The sequence below is a fragment of the Eretmochelys imbricata genome, chromosome 26 (assembly GCF_965152235.1).
Source record: "Eretmochelys imbricata isolate rEreImb1 chromosome 26, rEreImb1.hap1, whole genome shotgun sequence".
NCBI classification, from domain to species: Eukaryota; Metazoa; Chordata; order Testudines; family Cheloniidae; genus Eretmochelys; species Eretmochelys imbricata.
The window spans coordinates 12,705,981-12,727,865 of record NC_135597.1 but is presented as its reverse complement, the minus strand read 5'-3'; the positions used below and the strand labels follow the sequence as shown (position 1 = coordinate 12,727,865).

The following is a 21,885-nucleotide window of genomic DNA, read 5'->3' as shown; positions in this document are numbered from 1 at the left end:
ACTTTGTGGCGTTTGGAGAGATCCACTGGGGCCCACCTTTTTAGAAACAAGCTGGGGAAAAAGAAACCCTTCTCTCTGCAGAAGCTGCTTTTGCTCAACAGGTCACCTCTCATCTAGGGTGAATCTCTTCCGTTGCCATCCTGGATTCTCGCTGCAAGAAAGAGGCTTCCCCTCTCTAACCCCATCCAGCCCTTTTCAAGGAGAAAATGGATGGCGAGAGAATGCACTCTCTCACACTTGGAAACCCGAATGGAGAAAAACCAAACCACAGCACTAAGGATGGTACTTAAAGCACTTCTCTGGAGCCTTTTGCTGGAGGATTTTAAAGGGCTTAACTAAGTGGCAACATTCTTGGTATGTTGGTATTATTCCACCCATTGTACAGATGAGGAAACTGAAGCACAGAGAGATTAAGTGACTTTCCAAAGTGACTTTTCCATTCTGCTTAAAGAATACCCTGCAGAAGGATGAATTTACTGGAAAAAAAAAACCCTATGCATAATTTACATGGGTTTTGAACCTAATTTTCCCACTGCTGCAGATGAACTTGTTAAAGTCATGAGGTTTCTTTTGGCAGGCATGGATTCATCATGGGAGCTGTAGTCTCCATGGGCCGCCCAATCCAGTTAACAATTCTTCATCTATGTTAAAGGTTGCTATAAAGAGGGCAGTGATCAGTTGTTCTCCATGACCACTGCAGGCAGAATGAAGAGTAATGGGCTTAATCTGCCGCAAGGGAGATTTAGATTAGGTATTAGGAAAAACTGTTTAACTATAAGGAGAGGTAGCCACTGGAATAGGCTTCCAAAGGAGGTCATGGAATCCCCATCAGTGGAGGTCTTTAAGAACTGGTTAGACAAACACATGTCAGGGATGGTCGAAAGTTGACTTGGTCCTGCCTCAGCTCAGCTTGGTCCTGCCTCCTGAGGTCCCTTCCAGCCCAACATTTCTATAATTCTGAAGGTGTTCACATAACATCTAACGTCCTGCCTCAAGATACTGTCATTCCTTTCCCCGATGAACTACACAGGATAATTAATGAAGGAGAAGTGATTGCTGGGTTAGAATCAGAGCCCTTGGTGCTACCAAAACAATACTCCACCACCAGAGAAAAAGGAAGGGAAAACTGAACTAATGTGACTTTTGGTTCGATTAACTCCAGACTTTACAATGTTAAAGGTTTCTTTCGATAACCTTTAGCTTTTCCAGAACCAGACATATTTGCAATTTCTACTGCTTTAAATTGTTCATTGCCCATCTTAAAGAATACTGTAGCATTGGCTGTATTTTTCTGAGAAGGCCCATAAAAGTGCTTTACACAAATGGATATATTGGACTCGAGATAAAAGTAGGAAACATTAAAAAAATAAAACTAAAACAAAAGGGTAAGAGTATCAAATATTAAATAATTTTAATATTTATAAAGCGATACTCACTTGAGATTGAAAGCAGCCAAATAGATGTGTGCAGCAGAGACAAATATGGTACAAATCAGTTACAATAGTCAAAAATCAGAACTAACAAAAATAAATAAAAGGACCAAAAGGAGATTAACACACTCTCAATATCTGGAAGAGTGAAATGTCCAAATCGGAGACCACTTTATTAGATGCCCAGAGCAACCCAGGTGAAAGATCAAGTCTAAGTGTTGCTGCTGTTGGGAGGAGATTGAGGGTTTACAGCGTAGAAAAACTTCTAGAGGAGAATGGGGTTTCCATGTGGACTTCGGGGTTTGCGTGTAACAAAGGAGATACGTGTGGTTTTGATTTGCTCAGCTCAGATTTAAGTCACTTAAAATACATTTTATTTTTAAATTAACTCAGTGATGGTAAAAAGATGCCAGCTTGACAGCTCTGGAGACTGAAATCCTTTGTCCACAGAACAGATACTGCATGGATGAAAAGAAGGTTAGCTGTCCACACAGACTTGGCCAACATGCCTCAAACTCTGTCCTGAGGGACTGCTTCTAGGTGTGAGAGTAATTCAGTCTCCGTGGGCTAGATCATGTTGTTTAGACACAGTCCAAAGCAGAAAGTGCCCTGTGACTCCCACGCGCTTCTGTATAGTTCACCTGTCACTACACCCCGATATGGGTTTGTGTTCAAAGGAAGCTATTACTACAGGAGACCATCCTGCTAAAAAGATGATGATGATGAAGCCAAAAAGAAACATTCTTTTGTGCTAATGTCCTCAGAAATCAGACGAGTTGATTTAGTTCTCTCTAGTTCAAACGTGGATCCCAGCTGGTGTTCACAGGAAACACATGTGAAATGTGTGGGTTTCAGAGCAGTTTGCGGGAACCCACTAACCCCCCATTACAACTGGTTGTAATAGACGGGCCATCTCAGAAGTCAAATGAGCCATGGAGACTATGCTAGCAAATCATCCCTAGAGATGAAGGACCTGATTCTGTTCTCACACTGATTTTAAACCAATGTAACTCCATGCTTGGAGTTTTTCCCAGTCAGAACTGAGTGAAGTCTCCGGCATTGCACGGGGCAAGCCTGCACGGCCACAACTGTCCTTTGGCTCACTAGTGGATTTCAGCTTCCACGGCTCTTGCCTCTGTCTACTGATGCCTTCCATTTGGGTATTGCTCAGCAATGTACGGAAAAGAAAGTATTAGCAAATTTGTGCAGAAAGTTGCGCGTATATGCAACATTTAATCAAACTGGAAAAGTTCACCAATGTTTTGGGAATATTTTTGTGGTAACTTTGCACACATGATAGTCCATTTCTTTTTTGAAACAGTCCTTTTTTCCCTCTGCATTGCACCAGACAGAGACAGGGCCCTCTCTTCAGATTTCCCTTTTTTATATTTAATGCTTCACAAGGTCACCCAGACTGTGCCCAGGGAGGGGAAGCACTTTTTCAGGCTAGCAGACCTGTGGCCACTGAGTGGGAAGTGCTGTTTCAGAAAAGACGACTCAAAGGGTCAAATTCTGCTTTCTGGAAGGGCCTGATCCTGCACCACCGCAGGCTTCTACAGCATCAGGTCCTTACATCAGTTGAAATGAGAATCACTCCACTGAAGTCTCTGGAGTGACTCCAGATATGCAGTGACTTCACCAAGAACAGAATTTGATCCTCTGGCAGCAAGAAATTGCAGCCTCTCTAGTCAGAGTTTTAAAATGTGGGATGATTTAAGAAAAGTGATTAAAAATAGACCTGGAAAAGAAAAAAGTTAGAATTTCTAAGCCAGTTTAAGAGGCTTGATTTTCCTGCCAAACAAATAGGCAACATTTTTGCAAAGACAGACGATTTTTCAATCTCAGGAATAACTCAATTTTCACTGCAAAAAAGAGCTAAATAAACGAACCGTTTATGCAGACTGAAATTTAAGAGGCACTTTCAAGATTAAATTAATATAGTAAAAAAATCTTGTGATATGTGATTAAAACTGGAATATAAAAAATGAATTTACTTTTCATTATTCACGAATTTTATCTGCATGGATTCAACTCAGTTTAGACTCAGTGAAACTAGACTGCTCAGTTTCAGTGTATTTATGTTAAGTTTCACTTTCTGTCTTATTTGCACTAGGATGATGATTTATGTTTGAGTTTCTAAAACTGTAGGATGATGAAGGAGTACTTGTGGCACCTTAGAGACTAACCAATTTATTTGAGCGTAAGCTTTCTTTCAAAATGAGGGGGAAGGGGTCAATGCAAATTCCTCCTGTTTTCCTTGAAATGTAAGTGTCCTGAAAATCTTTCTAATCATATTAGTTGTGGTTTTTTCAAACAAAATCCAAACTTTTGCTTTAAAATATTTGACAGTTTCTCCAAACAGGAAGGGAATTCACTGAGATATGCATGAAAGAGCTGGTTGGAAAATGAAGGGGTTTTCCCTGCAGAAAATTCTGACTTTTCATGAAAAAACCCTGATTTCCCCCCAGTTTTTGGCAACTGAAAACAAATAAAATTTTGGCCAAAAAATTTGAAAAAAGTGTGTTTGTTAAGACCTTAGTTTTCCAACGAGAAACTGAATTTTTTCAAGAAACATAGGCACTTTTTGGTAAAATGTTCATTTTTGGTCAAAAAAATCCAGTTTTCCATTAGACAAAAATTCAGATGGAAAATTTTCCAGCCAGCCCAGATGGATGATTCTGAAGGGAAGAAACTGGAAATGGTATGTGACCTAGTGGTTGCAGTAACTGTAGTAGCTAGCAGGACTTGGAATTGGCAGTAAAAATACATATAGTCATATATTTCTCAGAGAACTATAGCTCAGCAATAGGAGCCAGTAGCCCAAACCAGGTAGTATGTTATTCCTAAATCAACAAAAGGACAGAGACTTGTAAGGGGGCTGGTTGCCTTCTCTAGCTTCCTCTGTCTCTCCATCTGCATTCCATATGGTTGTGTCATGTACTCAGTGTTCTGGTGGAGAATTACTGGCAGACACCAGCAGGCAACATTTGACATGCATCTTTCAGGATGGCACTGTACATATCCCTGCGGTGACCTCACCAATTGCACGTTAACAGGAACATGTTTCCAATCAGATTAAACCGTAAATTCCAAGTCAGAGAAGATATTTTGTTTGTTTTTCAAAAAGAAAAGAGCTGCTGTTTTCTGTCCCCATTTAGAGGAAGTGAAGGTATGTGTCAGCAAGGTAGCAAACGGAAATTGCCTGTAGGCCAAGTTCCCACTCTGCTGCAAACAGGACACGCACACCCCAGACCTGGTCCAAACTTAGCTCCTCCACTTCCTGGAGTCTGTCTTTACTGTTATCTTATAACAACCAAACATAAATCTCTTAAGCTTTCTCTAGGGTTGTTCCTACAGTTTTTACCCTAGAGGACCACACACTGTCTCAGGCCCTAGTTCTTTTTGCCCCTCCAATACTGTAAGTGGGAACTAACAGGATCCCATCTGCCCGTATGAGTTGTCAGAAACAGTTCTGCATCTTAATGCACCTGCCGATCCCTGCATTCCTGTGCGCGTTCCCGGAACCTGCCATTGGATTACCGCTCTACTCGGCCTTCAATATATATTGTGGAAATTTCCCTTGCCCTCTCGCACTAGCTGCCTTGACTACCTGATGTATCATGTACACCATGGAGAAACATAGCTCCAGTGATCCCCGTGCACCAAGTATATTACCCTTGAAGTGCCAATGCTTCATTAGGTAAACTGAGTAATGTGCCCATGCACACACAGCACTTCTGTGGCAGAGCTAAGAATAGGACCCAAAAGTCCTAGCTCCGAGTTCCCTGCTCTAATAAATTTGTTAGTCTCTAAGGTGCCACAAGTCCTCCTTTTCTTTCTGCTCTAACCACTACACCAAGCTCAAATACTGCCTGGCAAGGAGACAATCCAGCGGGTTTCTGCAGAACTGGACTGAATGCAATTGTGTACTGGACCAGGAATTTTTCAATTTCCTCTGAAGCATCTAGTAAAGGATGCTAGAGATAGGATATTAGAGACCTGGGTTGATGGACAATTGTTCTGTTTGGTATATGGGCATTCTTATGTTCCTACAAAAAAGAGGAAGAATGCTTATGCTGACAGCAGGTCTTTCTGAAAGGTTACTTGCTATTAATGCAGGAAAAAACTTCAACAAACCAATATTTAAACACGAGCAAAGCCAGCTAAATGCTTCAGTGGCAGCATTTACTGCCCAGCAGATTTAATATTCGGATCAGACCCGTTTACCAGCTTTGGCCAAGACATTTTAGAACACACTGTAGGAAACAAGCCTGCACTGGCTGAGGATACGGAAATCAAAGTCCGTAGTTTCTATGATTTTACAAGAGTAAAGATGGCAAAGGACCAAACAAACCAAACTGTGCACAAATGCTCAGTGATGCACTTCACTGCGGACGGATTTCGAGATGGGATATTACTTTTTTCTACAGTCAGCACAAAGGTGCAAACTGAAGTTTCAGCAAGACGCTTTGGCAGGATGACCATAGGGCCTTAACCACAAAGCAAAACAGCCACTGCAATGCAGAGCAGGGTGCTGTCAACACGAGAAAACACAATAATGACACCACTGAAGAATTCCAAGAGTCCATGAACTTCTTCTTGTCTTCGCTGCGGGCTTGTCTCCACTACCACTTAAGTCGATGTAAGTTATGTCGCTCAGGCGTGTGAAAAAGCCTCTGAGTGACGTAAGTCGACTTACAGCGGAGTCCATGCAGCACTATGTCGGCGAGAGACGCTCTCCTGCAGACATGGCTTGCCCCTCTCATGGAGGTGGAGTAATGTTGTTAACAGGAGACAGCTCTCCTGTTGAGCACATCTGGCAAAGATGCACCGTGGCCAGCGGCGCAGCTGGGCCGACGTAACGCGGTAATATAGGCTAGCCCTGAATGAACCGATGGGAAAAAAAACGTAGAGATGCTTCCAGACCAAAACAACCCGGGAAGAACTTGCAGCAGTCAGTAGCATGTTTCTGCCTGCTTAGCTTGAAAGGAAACAAATATAGTCCCTAAGACTCTCCAGATATGGGGAATGTGAGTGGAGAGTCCTATATTGATTTAAGCCTCTATCAAGCATTCTAGCTGAATTCAGCAGAACACTTAAAGATGTGCTTAACTTTTAAACATCTGCATAGTTTCATTGACGACTTCAGTCAGGCTACTTGTGTGCTTAACTTTAAGTGCATCTTAAGACTTTCACTGGATCAGGCCCAAGTGCTCAGCCCTTACAGGGTCAAGCCCTTAGTTTGGAGCTGAATGGCTGCAAGATTGTTATAATTATTGTCAATTAACATGTCAACACACTGACACACTTCATAAGAAGAAAAAGAAAACACACATAAGGCTGGTGGGACAGTCCACAGTTTCACAAGTGAAATCATGACATCACGGTACAGACTGATTACTCTCGTTACAGTGTGAATGGTAACACCCATTTGTTTCATGCTCTCTGTGTATATAAAATCTCCCCATTGTATTTTCCACTGCGTGCATCCGATGAAGTGAGCTATAGCTCATGAAAGCTGATGCTCAAATAAATTTGTTTGTCTCTAAGGTGCCACAAGTCCTCCTTTTCTTTTTGCGGATACAGACTAACACGGCTGCTACTCTGAAACCTCACAACCCAGTGTCCTCATGTCAGGATGATATGTCAACAAGTGACCTAAAAAGCTTGCTAAAAAATAGTGATGCAGACAGCACCAACGTGTATGTACCCAGAAGCTTCGCAGATCTAGCTAGAGTACAGCTAGTCCAGAGGTACCCCTACAGGAGCTGCAAATCACACCCCAGGCTGCCGTGTAGACATACCCGCTGTGTCACAATGAGACGATGCAATATGATCTGCCTAGGTATCCGTAACGGTGCTCATCACCACGGTATCTGAGCTGGAGGTGAACTACACACAGTGTTGTGGTTGGTTAGTAGCACAAATGCCCATCGTGGATGACCACGAGTCAAGAAAAGAAACCAAAAAAAGCGACGCATGTTACTTCCAGCACATCAGATAAGCAGCTAACGTGTAATGAAGTGCAATCAGACAGATGTCTGTGGAGGTTATTTTGCAGGCCAGTGCTTATTTCTACATTTCTGTTTCCAGAGCGTGTGTGATGTTGTCGTACCTTTCTACCTTCTCCTTCCATAGTGATTTTAAAATCTCCAAGAGCATTTTTCTCCCCTTAAATAAATCAGCAATTCTGAGGGAAAACATTTCCTGATACCATGACAATAAATGACTCTGTTCCCTTCTGAGTGCTACAAGTACTTTTACACTACTCAGTGTGAATCTGAATTCTGGATAATTTGGAAATTTACTTCCAAGAGCAAATATGAATATTGAGTATGAAATAAAAATAAAAAGCTGTTTGGTTGGTTTTGGTGTGATATAAATGAGCCTAAAATACAGCCTTCTTCAATACAGCCATTGGCAGAGAACGGGTACATCTTGGCTCTGGAAAAAGTTTGTTTTCCTCTCACCCAATGTCGTATTCCTTGAATTGCCCTATCCCTTTGTATCTTTGCGGTGGTAGAAATCAGCGCAGTACCGTACGTAGCTGTTAAAAATCAGAACAAAACACCCCACCCCCAATTCCTACACAGATGCATTTCTAGAAAAGGACCAAGGGGTGAACCAGTCAAAAGGGTTGTGGAAACCTAGTGAATATCCCACGGAAGTCCTGTCACTGAACACACTTACAACTGGAGATGATAAAACCATTCAAGAATATACTCTCGGGAACAATCCAGCATTGTCTGGAAGTTGGATCTAAACAAGTCTTCTCCATCTCTGATTCCTATGGTTTTACATCTGGCCATCTACAGAGGAGGTATTTTGCTGCACTATCTCAGTGACCGGGGATGGGCTGGCCTGCCAAGAAGATGATGTTTTTGTTTAAAATTTGTTTTTGTTCCATTTTGGGAGCACTGCTATAGGGAACCAGAGGTACTGTGCCCACAGGTACACCGCCACAGCCCTCATAACCTCTCTATCGTGGGGGTGTGAAACTTGTATCCAGGAATGTTCTTTGAAAGTGCAGCTGGCCAAGATTTAATAATCATATTGTCAGGAGATCTCAAAGCACTTTACATAGCTGGTCAGTATCATACCCCCCCCACACACTTTACAGATGGGGAAACTGAGGCACAGAGACTTGCCCAAGGTCACCCAGCAGGCCAGTGACAGAACTGGGAAGAGAATCTAGGTCTCCCAAGTTCCAGCCCAGTGTTCCAACAACTAGGCAGCACTGCTTCCATTTAAAACAAGCTGCTGGAGTAAATCACCAAATGAAGCTCATGCAGCAAAGGCTACCCGCCCCTCCACAATTTGCAAGGACCAATCAGGAAGCTGTGCAACACTCTTTCTCAAGAACTGGACCTCAGCATGACCGCTGCGTGGTTCAAACAATCGGCAATTTCACAGTGAAATTTTCAACAGGGAATAGGACTTGTACTCACCTGGGTCAGGAGCAATGCACTCGCATTTGTACATGGTCACGTAGTCTGGTTTGAAGTCTGCATTGATAGGGTAATACTTAAAGGCTCCGATCATCTTCTTGATAGCATCATAGATGAATATAAAGCTGATGAGGGTGGAGAATCCCTCCTCAGTGAAGCGCGTGATGTACTTTATAATGAAGCTGGCGTCTGTAGCCACCAGGATAAGGCACTGCAGGGCAGAATGTAAGCCGATCCACAGGCGGAACTCCATGTAGTCTATGCTGTTGCCTCTGGAATTGTGCACAACAGAAGTTCAGAACAAAACGACAGCTCTGCTCAGGAAAGAGAGATACAGCATCTGAGGGCTCATGGAAAGTGTCACCATATCTGATCTCCAGTGAAAGGAAGAGCCCCCCCCCATAGGGTCCTTTCACCCCAATAATAATGGCCACCCTCCTGGAAAAAGAAATCAGAGTCTGTAGCTCACGAAAGCTCATGCTCAAATAAATTGGTTAGTCTCTAAGGTGCCACAAGTACTCCTTTTCTTTTTGCAAAGACAGACTAACACGGCTGTTACTCTGAAATAAATCCGAGTCTGTGTACTTATATGGCCTCCATTTCCATCCTTATCTATTCTTGCAACACCCCTGTGAAATAGGGCAGTGCTGGTATCCCCAACTCAGAGGGGGAACTGAAGCACAGAGACTATGTGACTTGCCCAAGGTCACATGAATAGTCTGTGGCAGAGCTGGGAATTGAACGTAGGCCTCCAAAGTCCCAGTCTAGTGCCCTAACCACTGCCCCATCCTTCCTCTCTAACTCTGAGGTACAGGGATGGGGATGGACTCAAAGGTGCAATAGAAGAACCCCAGTAGGGGACACCAAGCAGAGAACCCCAGACAGGATCTCTGCTCCAAGAAGAAGAGATCAAGAGAGTCATCCACAGGACAGGTGTGGCACGAGTTTCCTCACTCCACCCTGCCAACGTTCCCCTAACCAGCACAGCAGCTGCCACTGACAAGGGTGAGAGGTAGCTCAGTCTCCATGGCCCATCCAGTCTTTGGCCACTGGGCTGAGACGGCCAATGACTGGGCCGATTGCTGATGCCCTGCCCCCGTAAGCAACCCCACTGGGGGAGCTCCCCCAGCATCCGCTGAAGAGAGAACTGTGGAAAAGTTAGGGAGAAGATGGGGGAAGCTCCCTCTGCTCAAAGCAGAGGAGCAGCAGCTGTGTTCCCTTCCCCACTCGCTCTGCTAGTGGTCTCCTGAGCACCTGCTTCAAAACTGTTCTCACTGGGAGACTCGCAGAGCTGTAGAGTAGGCTCTCTCGGCCTCTTCTCTCTGGTAGACCCACCTGGAGTGCTGCCCACAGCCATAATGACATGGCTAGAGGGACGGTATGTAGGCCTCAACCATGACTCTGAACCTGTCCTGCTCTTGTGCCCCGCTCCCCACTTTGGCATTACCGCTGTGAGGGCCGCGATTCTCAGTGAGCTCCACCTACTTGCTGAAGTCGAAGAGTAGCTTTTCGAAGATGAGGATGGGCCCTGTGCTGCTCAGGATAATGAGCGGCTGACCGGCAAAGAAGCAGAACAGGGAGCCGGCCATCGCCGTGCCGAGGAAGCTCTCCATGACCCCCTTTGGGAAGAGAAACAACGTGGGGAGAAGGTCAGACACATGCACTGGGTTGCAGCAGAGGAGTCGTGCCAAGGGGAGGTCTAATCACAGAGCGTGGCTGCAGAACACACTCACGGCAGTTCTCCTGCACTTTCTTCCCGGCTTGTGTCTCACTGGAATCAGGCAGCGCAAGAATCCCCGCTCCGTCCCTCAAGACCCGTGTCAGCGGTTTGGGGAGGATACTAAGCTGAATGGGCGTTGGTGAATTACCACACTGAGCACAGGTGCCGTGCGACAAACAGGCAGGAAAAACGCTAGCAGAAGCAGCGATTTCATTACAGACTCGTCGCACTGTGAGGTACCTGTGGGGCTCAGACGTGGCAGTTTGAGGGATTGCAGACTCCAAGATGCCCCCTCAGGCTGAGTGACGGTTATGTCCAAGTCTTAGCTAGGAATGGCTTTTCATACCAAGGACCGCAGTCCTGCCCTGTGCCATGGAGGTGCACCGGGGTGGAAATCTCTCACAGCAACAGGGCGGGGATATTTATCTACCACATTAGGGAGGAGAACTGGCTGCAACTCCACAGGAACCTGGCCTCCTGCGTATGGGTTATAGCCAGCTGCTGTGAATCCTGCTATCTGCCCCATGTGTTATCAAGGGACAGGAGCTGCAATGTCTCACCATGCAGCACAGCTAAGGCACGTGCCAACAAAAGCCACCCTGCAAACACTGGGGCATCTGCGGCCAAACTTTCTGGCTGGGGTCCAGCTCTAATAATCCTTTGGAGAAGGAGAACTCCCTGGGCAGCTCTTTGGTTTACCTGGTAGTTGTCTGTAGCATCACCAAGCAGCCCCCCAAAAGTTATGGCATTTGTGATGCAGCCCAGGTAAATGAAGAGGATGGCAGAGATAGACTGGATATGAAAGCCTTCGTAGAAATCACTGGGGAACCAGGGCAGTTTCCTCTTGATATCCAAATACAGGCCGCCGCAAAACCTGGGGGAGACACGCAGAAGGGTCCCAGGTGTGGCAATCCCATGAGCTCTCAGTGGAACCAGGCAATTTAGGATTATTATTTGCGTTGCCGTAGTACCTGGGCTCGGGACCCCACTGCACTAGGTATTGTATAAATGCATAACAAGGACGCGGCCCCGTCCCGAAGAGTTCACGAGGGTGTGCGATAGCAGGGGATGACTGCTGTTTATGCAGCCCTACTTGAGGCTAGCTTTAATCAAGCTTTAGTGGACTAGCCTCACAAGTAAATACCCACAGTTCCAGGCGGGCTTGGAGTACTGGGCACTGGAGCAGGTTTTGCTGCAGGTTTTGCTGCAGCTCTCTTGTTCCAATTGCTGTGCCAGCTAGATTAAAGCTCGCTCAGCTTTGGCTACACAAGCTGCAAACACACCCTGTGATTGCAATACAGACATACTTTAAGCATGAGAGAAGAGGTGAGTGCAACAAACGGATGAGGAGGGCACAAGCAACCAACGAGCCCCGTGTCAACCGTACGCATCAGGGATTGCGTTCTGGGGCACGGATGTTTCTGTGGCGTGCGCCGACCCCAAGGCGGAGTCTAGTCTGACACTTGCTCTGACTTTTCCTGGCAGCATTTAGCCACGAGACTAGGTCAAGCAAATTTTGCTTCTTGGCCTTCAGCTGCAAGCATAAGCAATTGTGCACGCATGTGAGATGTTGCGTGGGCAACTCCCCATTTTGCACACTCAAAGGCACTTTTGCACCAACACCCATCAGTGCTGGCCTTCACCTTTGTAAGGATCTGTGTAAATCAAAGCATAACTGAGGCCTCACGGACATTTGGGGGGAAGGGCAGGTTGGGAGGAGAGGACTAGAACCATTATCACCACTGGGGGTGTTGGGGAGTGTGCTGGGAGGGGGGCAGAGGTGCTTGCATCTGGGGTGGGGTGGGGAATGTCATTTATCCTTGAAGGGGAAGGGAAGATGCGAGGCCACAGGGTGGAGGAGGTTGTAGGAGAGGGCATATTGCCCCGAAGCACAGGACCCAGGCTGGCACCATCCGGCGCTCTCGTCTGTGCACTGCGCAAGGTTTCAGGGGCCGAGGCTTTGCTTACCTGCCTGTCCAGACAAGCTCTTCTCCAGCTTCATGAACTGCTGGCATTTCTCCATCCTCGCTGCCGCCCCCTCCACCACCGCCGCCCCCTCCTGCCGCTCCTCCTGCGGTGCCGTTCATCTGCCCTGCTTCGTTCAGCGAGAACACGGATTTCCTGAGAGAGACACTGGGGGCCATGACGGGAACAACAGCATCTCCCCTCTCCCCAGAAAGGGCTCAAGGCACTTCGCAACCAGCAGGAGTTTAGCCTCCCTGCACCCCGAGGGGTTGGTCATTCCTGATTCCCCTTTGTAGATGGGGATAATTGAGGCACATGGAGGTGAAGCAACTTCTCCAAGGTCACACGGAGAATCAGGACTTCCAGGAGTCTTGACTCCCAAGATCCCGGCTGTACACGCAGGGCCTCCCTTTAGCACAGTTGTGTCTGGGGCAGCATTTTGATTTTTGGTTGGATTTGCCTTTAGGATAATCTAGGGCTTCCAATAATAAGTAAACACACCTAGCTCTCCTAGAGCATGTTTTATCTCATCTCAAAGCACTGCACAGTATCATCTCCATGTTACAGATGGGGAAACTGAGGCACAGCAACTTGGCCAAGGTCACCCAACACACCAGTGGCAGAGCCAGAAATAGACCCCAGATCCCCCCACTCCAATGCTCTGGACACTAGGCCACACTGGAGGGCTCTGCCCGTTTATTGCAGAGTGAAGTACAGAACAACCTGAATCTGTGATTGTGGGTGAGGCAGACAGATTCTTGCACAACCTGGTCTAGTCTACACAAAAGCCAAGGGTTGTGTAGGAGCCTTGAGTTTTATACCAGCTACCACATGCCTGTTATTTCTTTTAATGGTATAGATCATTAGCCTATTGTTATTTTTCCATTTACATGGAACCTTCACAAGCCTCACAGTCATCTTAGAGGATTATAGAGGATACTTATAGAAATTGCTTCCATTGACCCACAAGCAGCCATTGTAACACTGCCAGCCACACTGCAACAACTGCCAGAGGTGAGGAATGGTGCAACACAAGAGGTGAGGAATGGTGCATACTGAAGAATCACAAAACCCACATTTGGATTTCCTTGAGAAAACCATTTAAAAAAAAATATGAAACATCAAAAAATGCTTTCCACGAGGGACAGAGGTGTAACCCAGCCCCCAGCATTCTCTTCACTAACACCCGACACACTGCTCTTGTGCAAAACCTGGCCACAGGGGGTCACCCAGGAGGTGCAGTTAGAAAATTAGTTCCACTCTCCACCCACCTTCTCTGTTCCTGGAGTTTTTCCTACCAATAGGAGAGGAAAAACTCACACATGCTCCAGTTTAGGTCATGTGCACACCTTTAGTTACTGGATTAATGCATCATGAAAAACGGAGCATACTGCACCCGGGAGTGGAATATATTTTGGTAAGATGTCACTTGGATCTAGCATTTCTCTTGCCCCAAAAAGCAACTCTCCACAGCCTGAGATTGTCCTGTAAGTCTTGAGAAAGTTGGTGTTTTTCTCCTTAAAGTGCCAGCTGCTGGAGGCAGGGGATGAGCTAGCTTTTACTTAAAAAAGTAAGTTTCCAGAGAAACCGGTTGCAGAGAAAAACTTGAAAATGTGACCTCTAAGGGTGCGTCTACATAGTGAGCAGCGCTCCGGAGCAGCGAGTCTCAGAGCCCGGCTCTACAAATTCATGGGGCTCCTGCTAAGGTGCTAAAAAGCTACGCCCCCTCTGTAGGCTTCGGAGCCTGATCTCTAGCCCGAGACCAAATCTCTGCATGGCTATTTTTAGCACTCTAGCACGAGCCTGGATCTGTAGACGCGCGCTCGGAGGCCTGCTGCCACGGGCCGCTGCTCGCTGTGCAGATGCCACCCTAAAAGGCTCAAAACCCGGAAGGCAAATAAAAACGCTTGAGTTTGGCAACTCTGAAAAGTGCCATGGAATCTTTCTATGTTATGCCACAGTAAGGGAGCATGTCGCAATCTTTAGCGTATTTTGTCCTTGCAAAATGAGGTCCTCCATGCAGCAAAAGTGCTGGAATGTTGTTCCAGAGCGTTCTGGCCCTGGCACAAGAGATGGATGGATCTCTGCATAATCTGTATCCCCCAGTTTAGAGGGTTACATGCCCACAGATTACTTTAGCATCTGCATGCAATGCTTGTATCTTGGCTTGAAAGAAGAGATGGTACTTAAGTAACTTTGCATTGAGTCACAGAAAATATTATACAAGGCAGATTCCTTAAAGATTCCTCACAGTAGCTACGTTTACATTTGTCTAAAAAGGGACAGTGCCGAGTTCCTAAACACAGAGGCTGAATGCTAGTAATGGCCAGGCTAATACAAATTCTGCTAATGAATGGCCACATTTCATCCATTTCATTGGCTGTGTTACCCAAAATTCAGCTCAGCTCCAGCTCATTGAGACTGATGCTGCTGCCCTGGTTGTGCTGGTTTTACATCAGTGTAATTCCATGGACTTGATTTACACCACTGTAACTATGAACAGAATCAAGTTCATTATGCTGCTAATAATAATACTTAGCTCTTATTTAGTGCTGTTTAATCCATAGATTTCAAAGTGCTTTACAAAGGGGACATTATCCCCATTTTATAGATGGGAAAATTGAGGCACAGGGAGTTGCCTATGGTTACCCAGTAGCAGAGCCAGGAATAGAACCCTGGTCTGCTGAGTCCCAGTCCAGTGCACTATTAACTGCACTGCAATTAACACCACCTACCTCTTCTCAGCAGAAGGTACTTTTTTGGGTGGCTCTATTCTAATGTTTGGATCCCACTCCCCTGGTGGGAGGACAATGACTTCATCCAGAAACTCATCTATTCCTGCAATCAGGTCATCTCGGTCCCTGGCCTTGTAGGCCACATCACTGAAAAGCTGGGAATACACAGAGTAGACGAACGGTTTAGGCAAACTGTTAGCTAGGCAGTGGGAGAGAGGGAAGAACCAATTCTGCTAGAAGAAGGGTTAGGCTTCATCTAAAATGCTTTCTAGATCAGAGAGATTTTGGACCACGGATTGTGGCTCACACATTGCTAGTGTGAACATCTGTGCTTGTGAACAATACCTGAATGAATCTGTGCTGCACACTGGAATGTCACACATTCGCTGGGATAGAACTCAGACCCTCCTGCTCTAAAAGCCCAGTTCCCTGTCATCTGAATGAAAGAAGAATCTTTGCTAAGTGTTGGCAATATGGAACCTATGACACATAGCTGAACAGATTCTATCCAAGGGAGGACAGCGGTGGATGGGCATGTGTACATCCCCCCCCAAATATTTTAACTTTATTCCTATGGGCAGATCCCTCAGCTGCTGTATCTCCATTGACTTCCATGGAATTGCACAGATTTTTACAGCACCTGCCAAACTGGTCTTACGGTTTTCATTCTGGTCCTGGAGCTCTGATCATAGAATCATAGAATATCAGGGTTGGAAGGGACCCCTGAAGGTCATCTAGTCCAACCCCCTGCTCGAAGCAGGACCAATTCCCAGTTAAATCATCCAAATGATGGGACGTCTCATTTCACCTCTGGGAAATCCCGTAAATGTACGGACCGCCTGGACATAGCGTACGTGAAGGGAATGCTACAGGAGCAGGGCTCTGCCGTCGGATTTACTTACATCATCGACCATGAGGGTAGCGATAGCTCGGCCGATTTCATTGTAGGATTTTGCCTTTCCTGAAGGACCCAGGAGAATAAAAAGGAACCTGGTAAAAGAACAGAACTCATGAGCTAATGGCCATCTTTGCACTGTGTGGTTTAAATTACAACTCTTGACAGTATGCAGGACTGGTCTAAAGGTATTTGGTAACCATTCCAATAGGAGCAGTGGTGGCAAACAATCAATCTAACTTATTTCAAGATGGAGCTTGATAAAGTTACAATCAGAGTTATATGACAAGGTTACCTGCAATAGCAGGGGACTGGGCTCAATGGCCCAAGATAGAATCATAGAAGATTAGGGTTGGAAGGGACCTCAGGAGGTCATCTAGTCCAACCCCCTGCTCAAAGCAGGACCAACCCCAACTAAATCATCCCAGCCAGGGCTTTGTCAAGCCTGACCTTAAAAACCTCAAAGGAAGGAGATTCCACCACCTGCGTAGGTAACGCATTCCAGTGTTTCACCACCCTCCTAATGAAAAAGTTTTTCCTAATATCCAATGTAAACTTCCTCCACTGCAACTTGAGACCATTACTCCTTGTTCTATCATCTGGTACCCTGACAACAGTCTAGATCCATCCTCTTTGGAACCCCCTTTCAGGTAGTTGAAAGCAGCTATCAAATCCCCCCTCACTCTTCTCTTTTGCAGACTAAATAATCCCAGGTCCCTCAGCCTCTCCCCATAAGTCATGTGCTCCAGCCCCCTGATCATTTTTGTTGCCCTCCACTGGACGCTTTCCAATTTTTCCACATCCTTCTTGTAGTGTGGGGCCCAAAACTGGACACAGTACTCCAGATGAGGCCTCACCAATGTCGAATAGAGGGGAATGATTATGTCCCTCGATCTACTGCAATGCTCCTACTTATACAGCCCAAAATGCCGTTAGCCTTCTTGGCAACAAGGGCACACTGTTGACTCATATCCAGCTTCTCGTCCACCGTAACCCCTAGGTCCTTTTCTGCAGAACAGCTGCCTAGCCACTCGGTCCCTAGTCTGTAGCGGTGCATGGGATTCTTCCATCCTAAGTGCAGGACTTTGCATTAGTCCTTGTTGAACCTCATCAGATTTCTTTTGGCCCAATCCTCCCATTTGTCTAGCTCCCTCTGTATCCTATCCCTACCTCCAGCGTATCTACCACTTCTCCCAGTAAAGACGTCCCTTCCAATCCTGGGCTCCTATGTAAGCAGTTTAGCTGCTCAAGAAATGCAGGATTAGGCCCTTTGATTTTCAACAGTTGGGTCTCTCGGATACGGCTTACTCCAGCTCCCACTGCAACCCCAAGGTGTCTCTCCATCAAGTTCAATGGGAGCTTTAGTTTGTGTGTCAACCCACACTAACACAGCATGTCCCCTTCTAATGGCTAGAAAGCACAGAACACGTAATGAGCCTGCTACTGACTTAGAGTTAATGGATCTGGCCCTTTATTACAAGCAAGAGAGGCTTGTAGACCCAGAGGGCCCAGGTTCAATCCCACAGATAATGTAACCAGGGTTATGTTTACAGCTACACAAGGGTCTCCTCCCCTTCAAATAGTGGCCGGTCACTGGCATGTGTGACCTGAAATGTAGGAAACCTTTAATACCCGTAAGTACCAGGAATCCTGTTCTCATGAGAATCCCAGCACCATTTTGCAGACTCAAGCAGGAGGGCTGGAACAATTTGTGTAGTGGGGGTGCTGAGAGCCATTGAACCAAATTGTAAACCCCGGATAGGATGGAAACCACGTCAAGCCAGCGGGTGCTGCAGCACCCCCAGTTCCAGCCCCTGTGGACTCAAGGCAGTTTGAAGATGCAAGCTATTCGAACAGGAAAACTCAGCGTTTCTGATCACTGTCCAAAAGGTGAGCTTTTCAAAAGCTCTCAGAGCAGGCCAAACTTTGTAAAGACGTTAAAACTCCCATTGACTTTAACAGGAGCAGAGTTAGGCCACCGTGGAGAGTTTTTGAATACCTTGCCCCAAAGCATTCTACTATTGTTGCTCTACGTAGCCCCGGCAAATCCTGGCAACGCAAGCCAGATCCTAAGGATGTCTACAGTTCATGGCAAGGATGGTGCATGGGGCTAAATATTTGCCTTGGCCTTCGTTTCATTTGGGGCTTTTGGAAATATTTTTTTACAAGTCTCAAGGAGGCACTTCTGGACCCCCCAAAATGTGATCTGCTCTTCTGATGGTATATCAGTCCCTGAATGGTGAAAATACCATAAGGAGACCAGACCTTGTGCTACTCTTACTATCTTAGTTCCTTATCTGGCCCCCCGTTACTCTCGTCTCCGAGTGCCTCATGACCTTTAATGCATCCGATGAAGTGAGCTGTAGCTCACGAAAGCTTATGCTCAAATAAATTGGTTAGTCTCTAAGGTGCCACAAGTACTCCTTTTCTTTTTGCAAATACAGACTAACACGGCTGCTACTCTGAAACATGACCTTTAATGGGATTTATCCTAACACTGCTGAGAGGGAGGAAAGTATTTTTATCTCAACTTTACAGATGAGAACTACAACCCAGGTAAGGCAAGTGATGTGCCCAAGGTCACACAGGAAATAGGGGATAGAGCAGGGAACTGAAATCCAGGTCACTCAAGTCCTAAGCTAGTGCCCAACCAGTGGGCAATGCTTCTTCTCTGGCTCCACCAAACAGGCCCCTGGGTTAAAATTAAAAAAGAAACTGATTAAAGTACTTAAATATTTAGAATAATATCTAATAAAATACTAAATGTTGTATCAAATATACTAATATAAACATGTGGTTTTATGCAGGTTCCTCCAGAACCCAAGTGCCAAGCCCTACTTTTCCAAAAAGAGGCATTTAAACGCCCTATTACAGGGGTGGGCAAACTTTTTGGCCCGAGGCCCACATCTCGGTATGGAAATTGTGTGGTGGGCCACAAATGCTCACAAAATTGGGGGTTGCGGTGTGGGAGGGGGTGAGGGCTTCGGCTGGGGAGTTGGGGGTGAAGGAGGGTGCTCCGGGTTGGGACCAATGAGTTCAGGGGGTGGGAGGGGGATTAGGAGTGGGGGAGGGGGTTTGGGCACAGGAGTGGGTCGGGGTGCAGGCTCCGGGCAGCGTTTACCTCAAGCAGCTCCCGGAAGCAGCAGCATGTCCTCCTGCAGCTCCTATGCAGAGGCGCAGCCAGGAGGCTCTGCGTGCTGCCCTGTCCGCAGGTGCCACCCCTGCAGCTCCCACTGGCCACAGTTGCCAGCCAATGGGAGCTGCGGGGGCAGTGTGCAGAGCCTCCAACTGCTCCTATGCGTAGGAGGCGGAAGGGGGACATGCCGCTGCTTCTGGGAGCCACACGGAGACCTGGCATGCATGGAGCAGGGCAAGCCCCGGACCCCGCTCCCCGGCTGGAGCGGGGCAAGCCCCAGACCCCGCTCCCCGGCTGGAAGTCGAGGGCCGGATTAAAACGTCTGAAGGGCCAGATGCAGCCCCATGGCACTGATGTATGGAGGTGAGTTGGGGTGGACCAAGGGACCTGCAGAATATTCTATGCCCCAGACCCAGAAATCTGCAGACCACTAGTTAAAGAGTGTAAGCAGCATTTACAAGGTGCATGCGCTTTGCACTGCCCCCTTTCATCCACTGTGCCCTTTTCATTTGTAAATATCAAAGTACTTAAGGTCAGTATCATTATACCCATTCTACACATGGAGAAACTAAGGCACAGAGCAGGAAAGGGGATTCATACACCGAGTCAGTCGCGGAGCTGGGAACTGAACCCAGGAGTCCCAAATTAGCCATCCAACGCTGCAAGAAAATATAGGTTAATAAAAGCTCTATTCTCTCTCCAGTCCATGTAGGACCTGGCTGCCCCACTATCATTAGTGAAAGTTACATGGGCCATTTGAACAGTGCATTAGACTTTAGGAATCCGTAGCCTCCTGAGACAAGGGAAGAAAATGTTGTCCCAGCTAACATGGAAGGTAACATGCTATACTGCTAGAGACGGGCAATGTTTTTTGGCTGAAAATTTTGTGTCGAAAAATGCAGATTTGGCAACACAAACATTTTGTAAATTCATGTCAGTTTTGTTGAATTGTTTGTTTGGGGGACCCCCCCTCCAAAATTCTAAAAAACCCACCAAAATACTAAAAAGTCTTCTCTCCATTTGAAATGACTGTTTGCTTTGAAATTTCCTCCAATTCTATTTCAAATGTTGAAATGGTTTGAAAAACACTAGCAATCAAAATAAAATGTTTTGTTTCAGGTCAAATGAAACATGTTTGACCCAAAACTATTTTAAATTTTACTTTTTACTTTCTGGTTTGCTGAAATTTTTTTTAAACATGGTTCATTTTGGGTTGACCTGCAATGATTTTTTTTAACCTTGATTTTTCAAAACAGCTAGCGAATCCAAAAGTCCGTTATTCACACAGCTCTAATTAGACCTCTTAGGAATCTGTAGCTGTCCAGAGACAGGGGAAGAAAATATTGTCCCACCTAATCTGGAAGGCAAGGTGTGCTATGCTGCATCAGGTTTACATGAGAGTTTACAGCTGAAGCCCCAGTTCTGAACCACCAATACCTTTCTTCAGTTCTTGCAAAAGCACATTTTGTTTGTTTAAACAGCTGCGCACCTAGTGGGGACGGGAACTTCCGTCACCCCGCCCAGCATGGTGGACTGTATGAGCCTCACGAATGCCACAAATGGCTTATCCAGGAAGTCCACCTCTCCCACCAAGACATTGGAGGCTTCCGCGTCTTTGGGGATCTTCTTTATGAATTTATTTTTTAGCTGTTGGGGGAAAAGAAAGAGTTCAATGATGGGTCAGATCTTCCTTTACTTTACTTATTTTTTTTTTTAATAAAACAACACCATGACAACCTATTTCTGCTTGACATTTAGGATGCTAAAAACTGCTGAGCTCCTGCCGTGAAATTGGAGTTTTTCCTTTCCTCTAAGCATATAGTTGCACTTGGGTACGAGTTACTAAGTTAAGGCAAATCAAAAGTGTGAAGTCAATGCACTGAATTAAAGCATTTTAAACCCACATTTGTGTGGATGCTTCTCAATCAGGAATAAAGTGGCCTTGGTTTTCTGTAACTTAATCCTCCTTGGCAAATTTCACATCCCATACAGCACCATGACAAGGTATGTCTCCACTGCAATCAGGATTGATTGATTGCAGCTCAGGTGGGCATGCCCCAGCTAGCTTTGATCCATATGTGCCCAAAACCCACTGCAGTCCAGTGGTGACATACTACGATGGTGCCGACACTATCTGAAAGCCGAGATTCTCATGTATCCCCATGACTCCAGGAGCCGGGGCTTCAAGGAACACATTAGATACTACGAAACTCATCATAAAATTGTCAGAGTGGGCAACACTGAAATCCATCCTCGATGGGAACAGCCCATAAGCATGTGCTAAACTTTAAGTGCTTAAATCTGAGACGCTTGAAATCGGACATGAGCACATTGAGACAAGTTCAGCACATGCTGAAGTGCTGTCCTGAATAAGGACCTAAATAAACACACAACACCACACACCACCTCCAAATTGGACCCACAAAACACCCACACTCAAGTATGACAAAAGAGCATGTCTTTCCACCGGCTCCCCACATATAATAAGGAAGGAGGATTCATTGTAATAAGTAGCTTGAGCTTCCATTTTGTAGTTCATTCTCCCAGATCTCTTCT

The 21,885-nt window shown here is 46.1% G+C and overlaps 1 protein-coding gene across 1 annotated transcript in view; it reads right to left on the bottom strand.

Annotated features, from left to right (window-relative positions):
• The window catches only part of SLC4A5 (solute carrier family 4 member 5), a 106,852-nt gene that overhangs the window by 30,295 nt on the left and 54,672 nt on the right, over positions 1 to 21,885 (bottom strand). The window contains exons 8-14 of the mRNA XM_077805628.1: positions 20,819 to 20,976; positions 16,201 to 16,288; positions 15,299 to 15,453; positions 12,567 to 12,719; positions 11,298 to 11,472; positions 10,364 to 10,497; positions 8,879 to 9,150 (exon numbers count right to left, since the gene is read on the bottom strand). Coding sequence (XP_077661754.1) covers positions 8,879 to 9,150; positions 10,364 to 10,497; positions 11,298 to 11,472; positions 12,567 to 12,719; positions 15,299 to 15,453; positions 16,201 to 16,288; positions 20,819 to 20,976 — 1,135 coding nt within the window. The remainder of the gene's footprint in view (positions 1 to 8,878; positions 9,151 to 10,363; positions 10,498 to 11,297; positions 11,473 to 12,566; positions 12,720 to 15,298; positions 15,454 to 16,200; positions 16,289 to 20,818; positions 20,977 to 21,885) is intronic.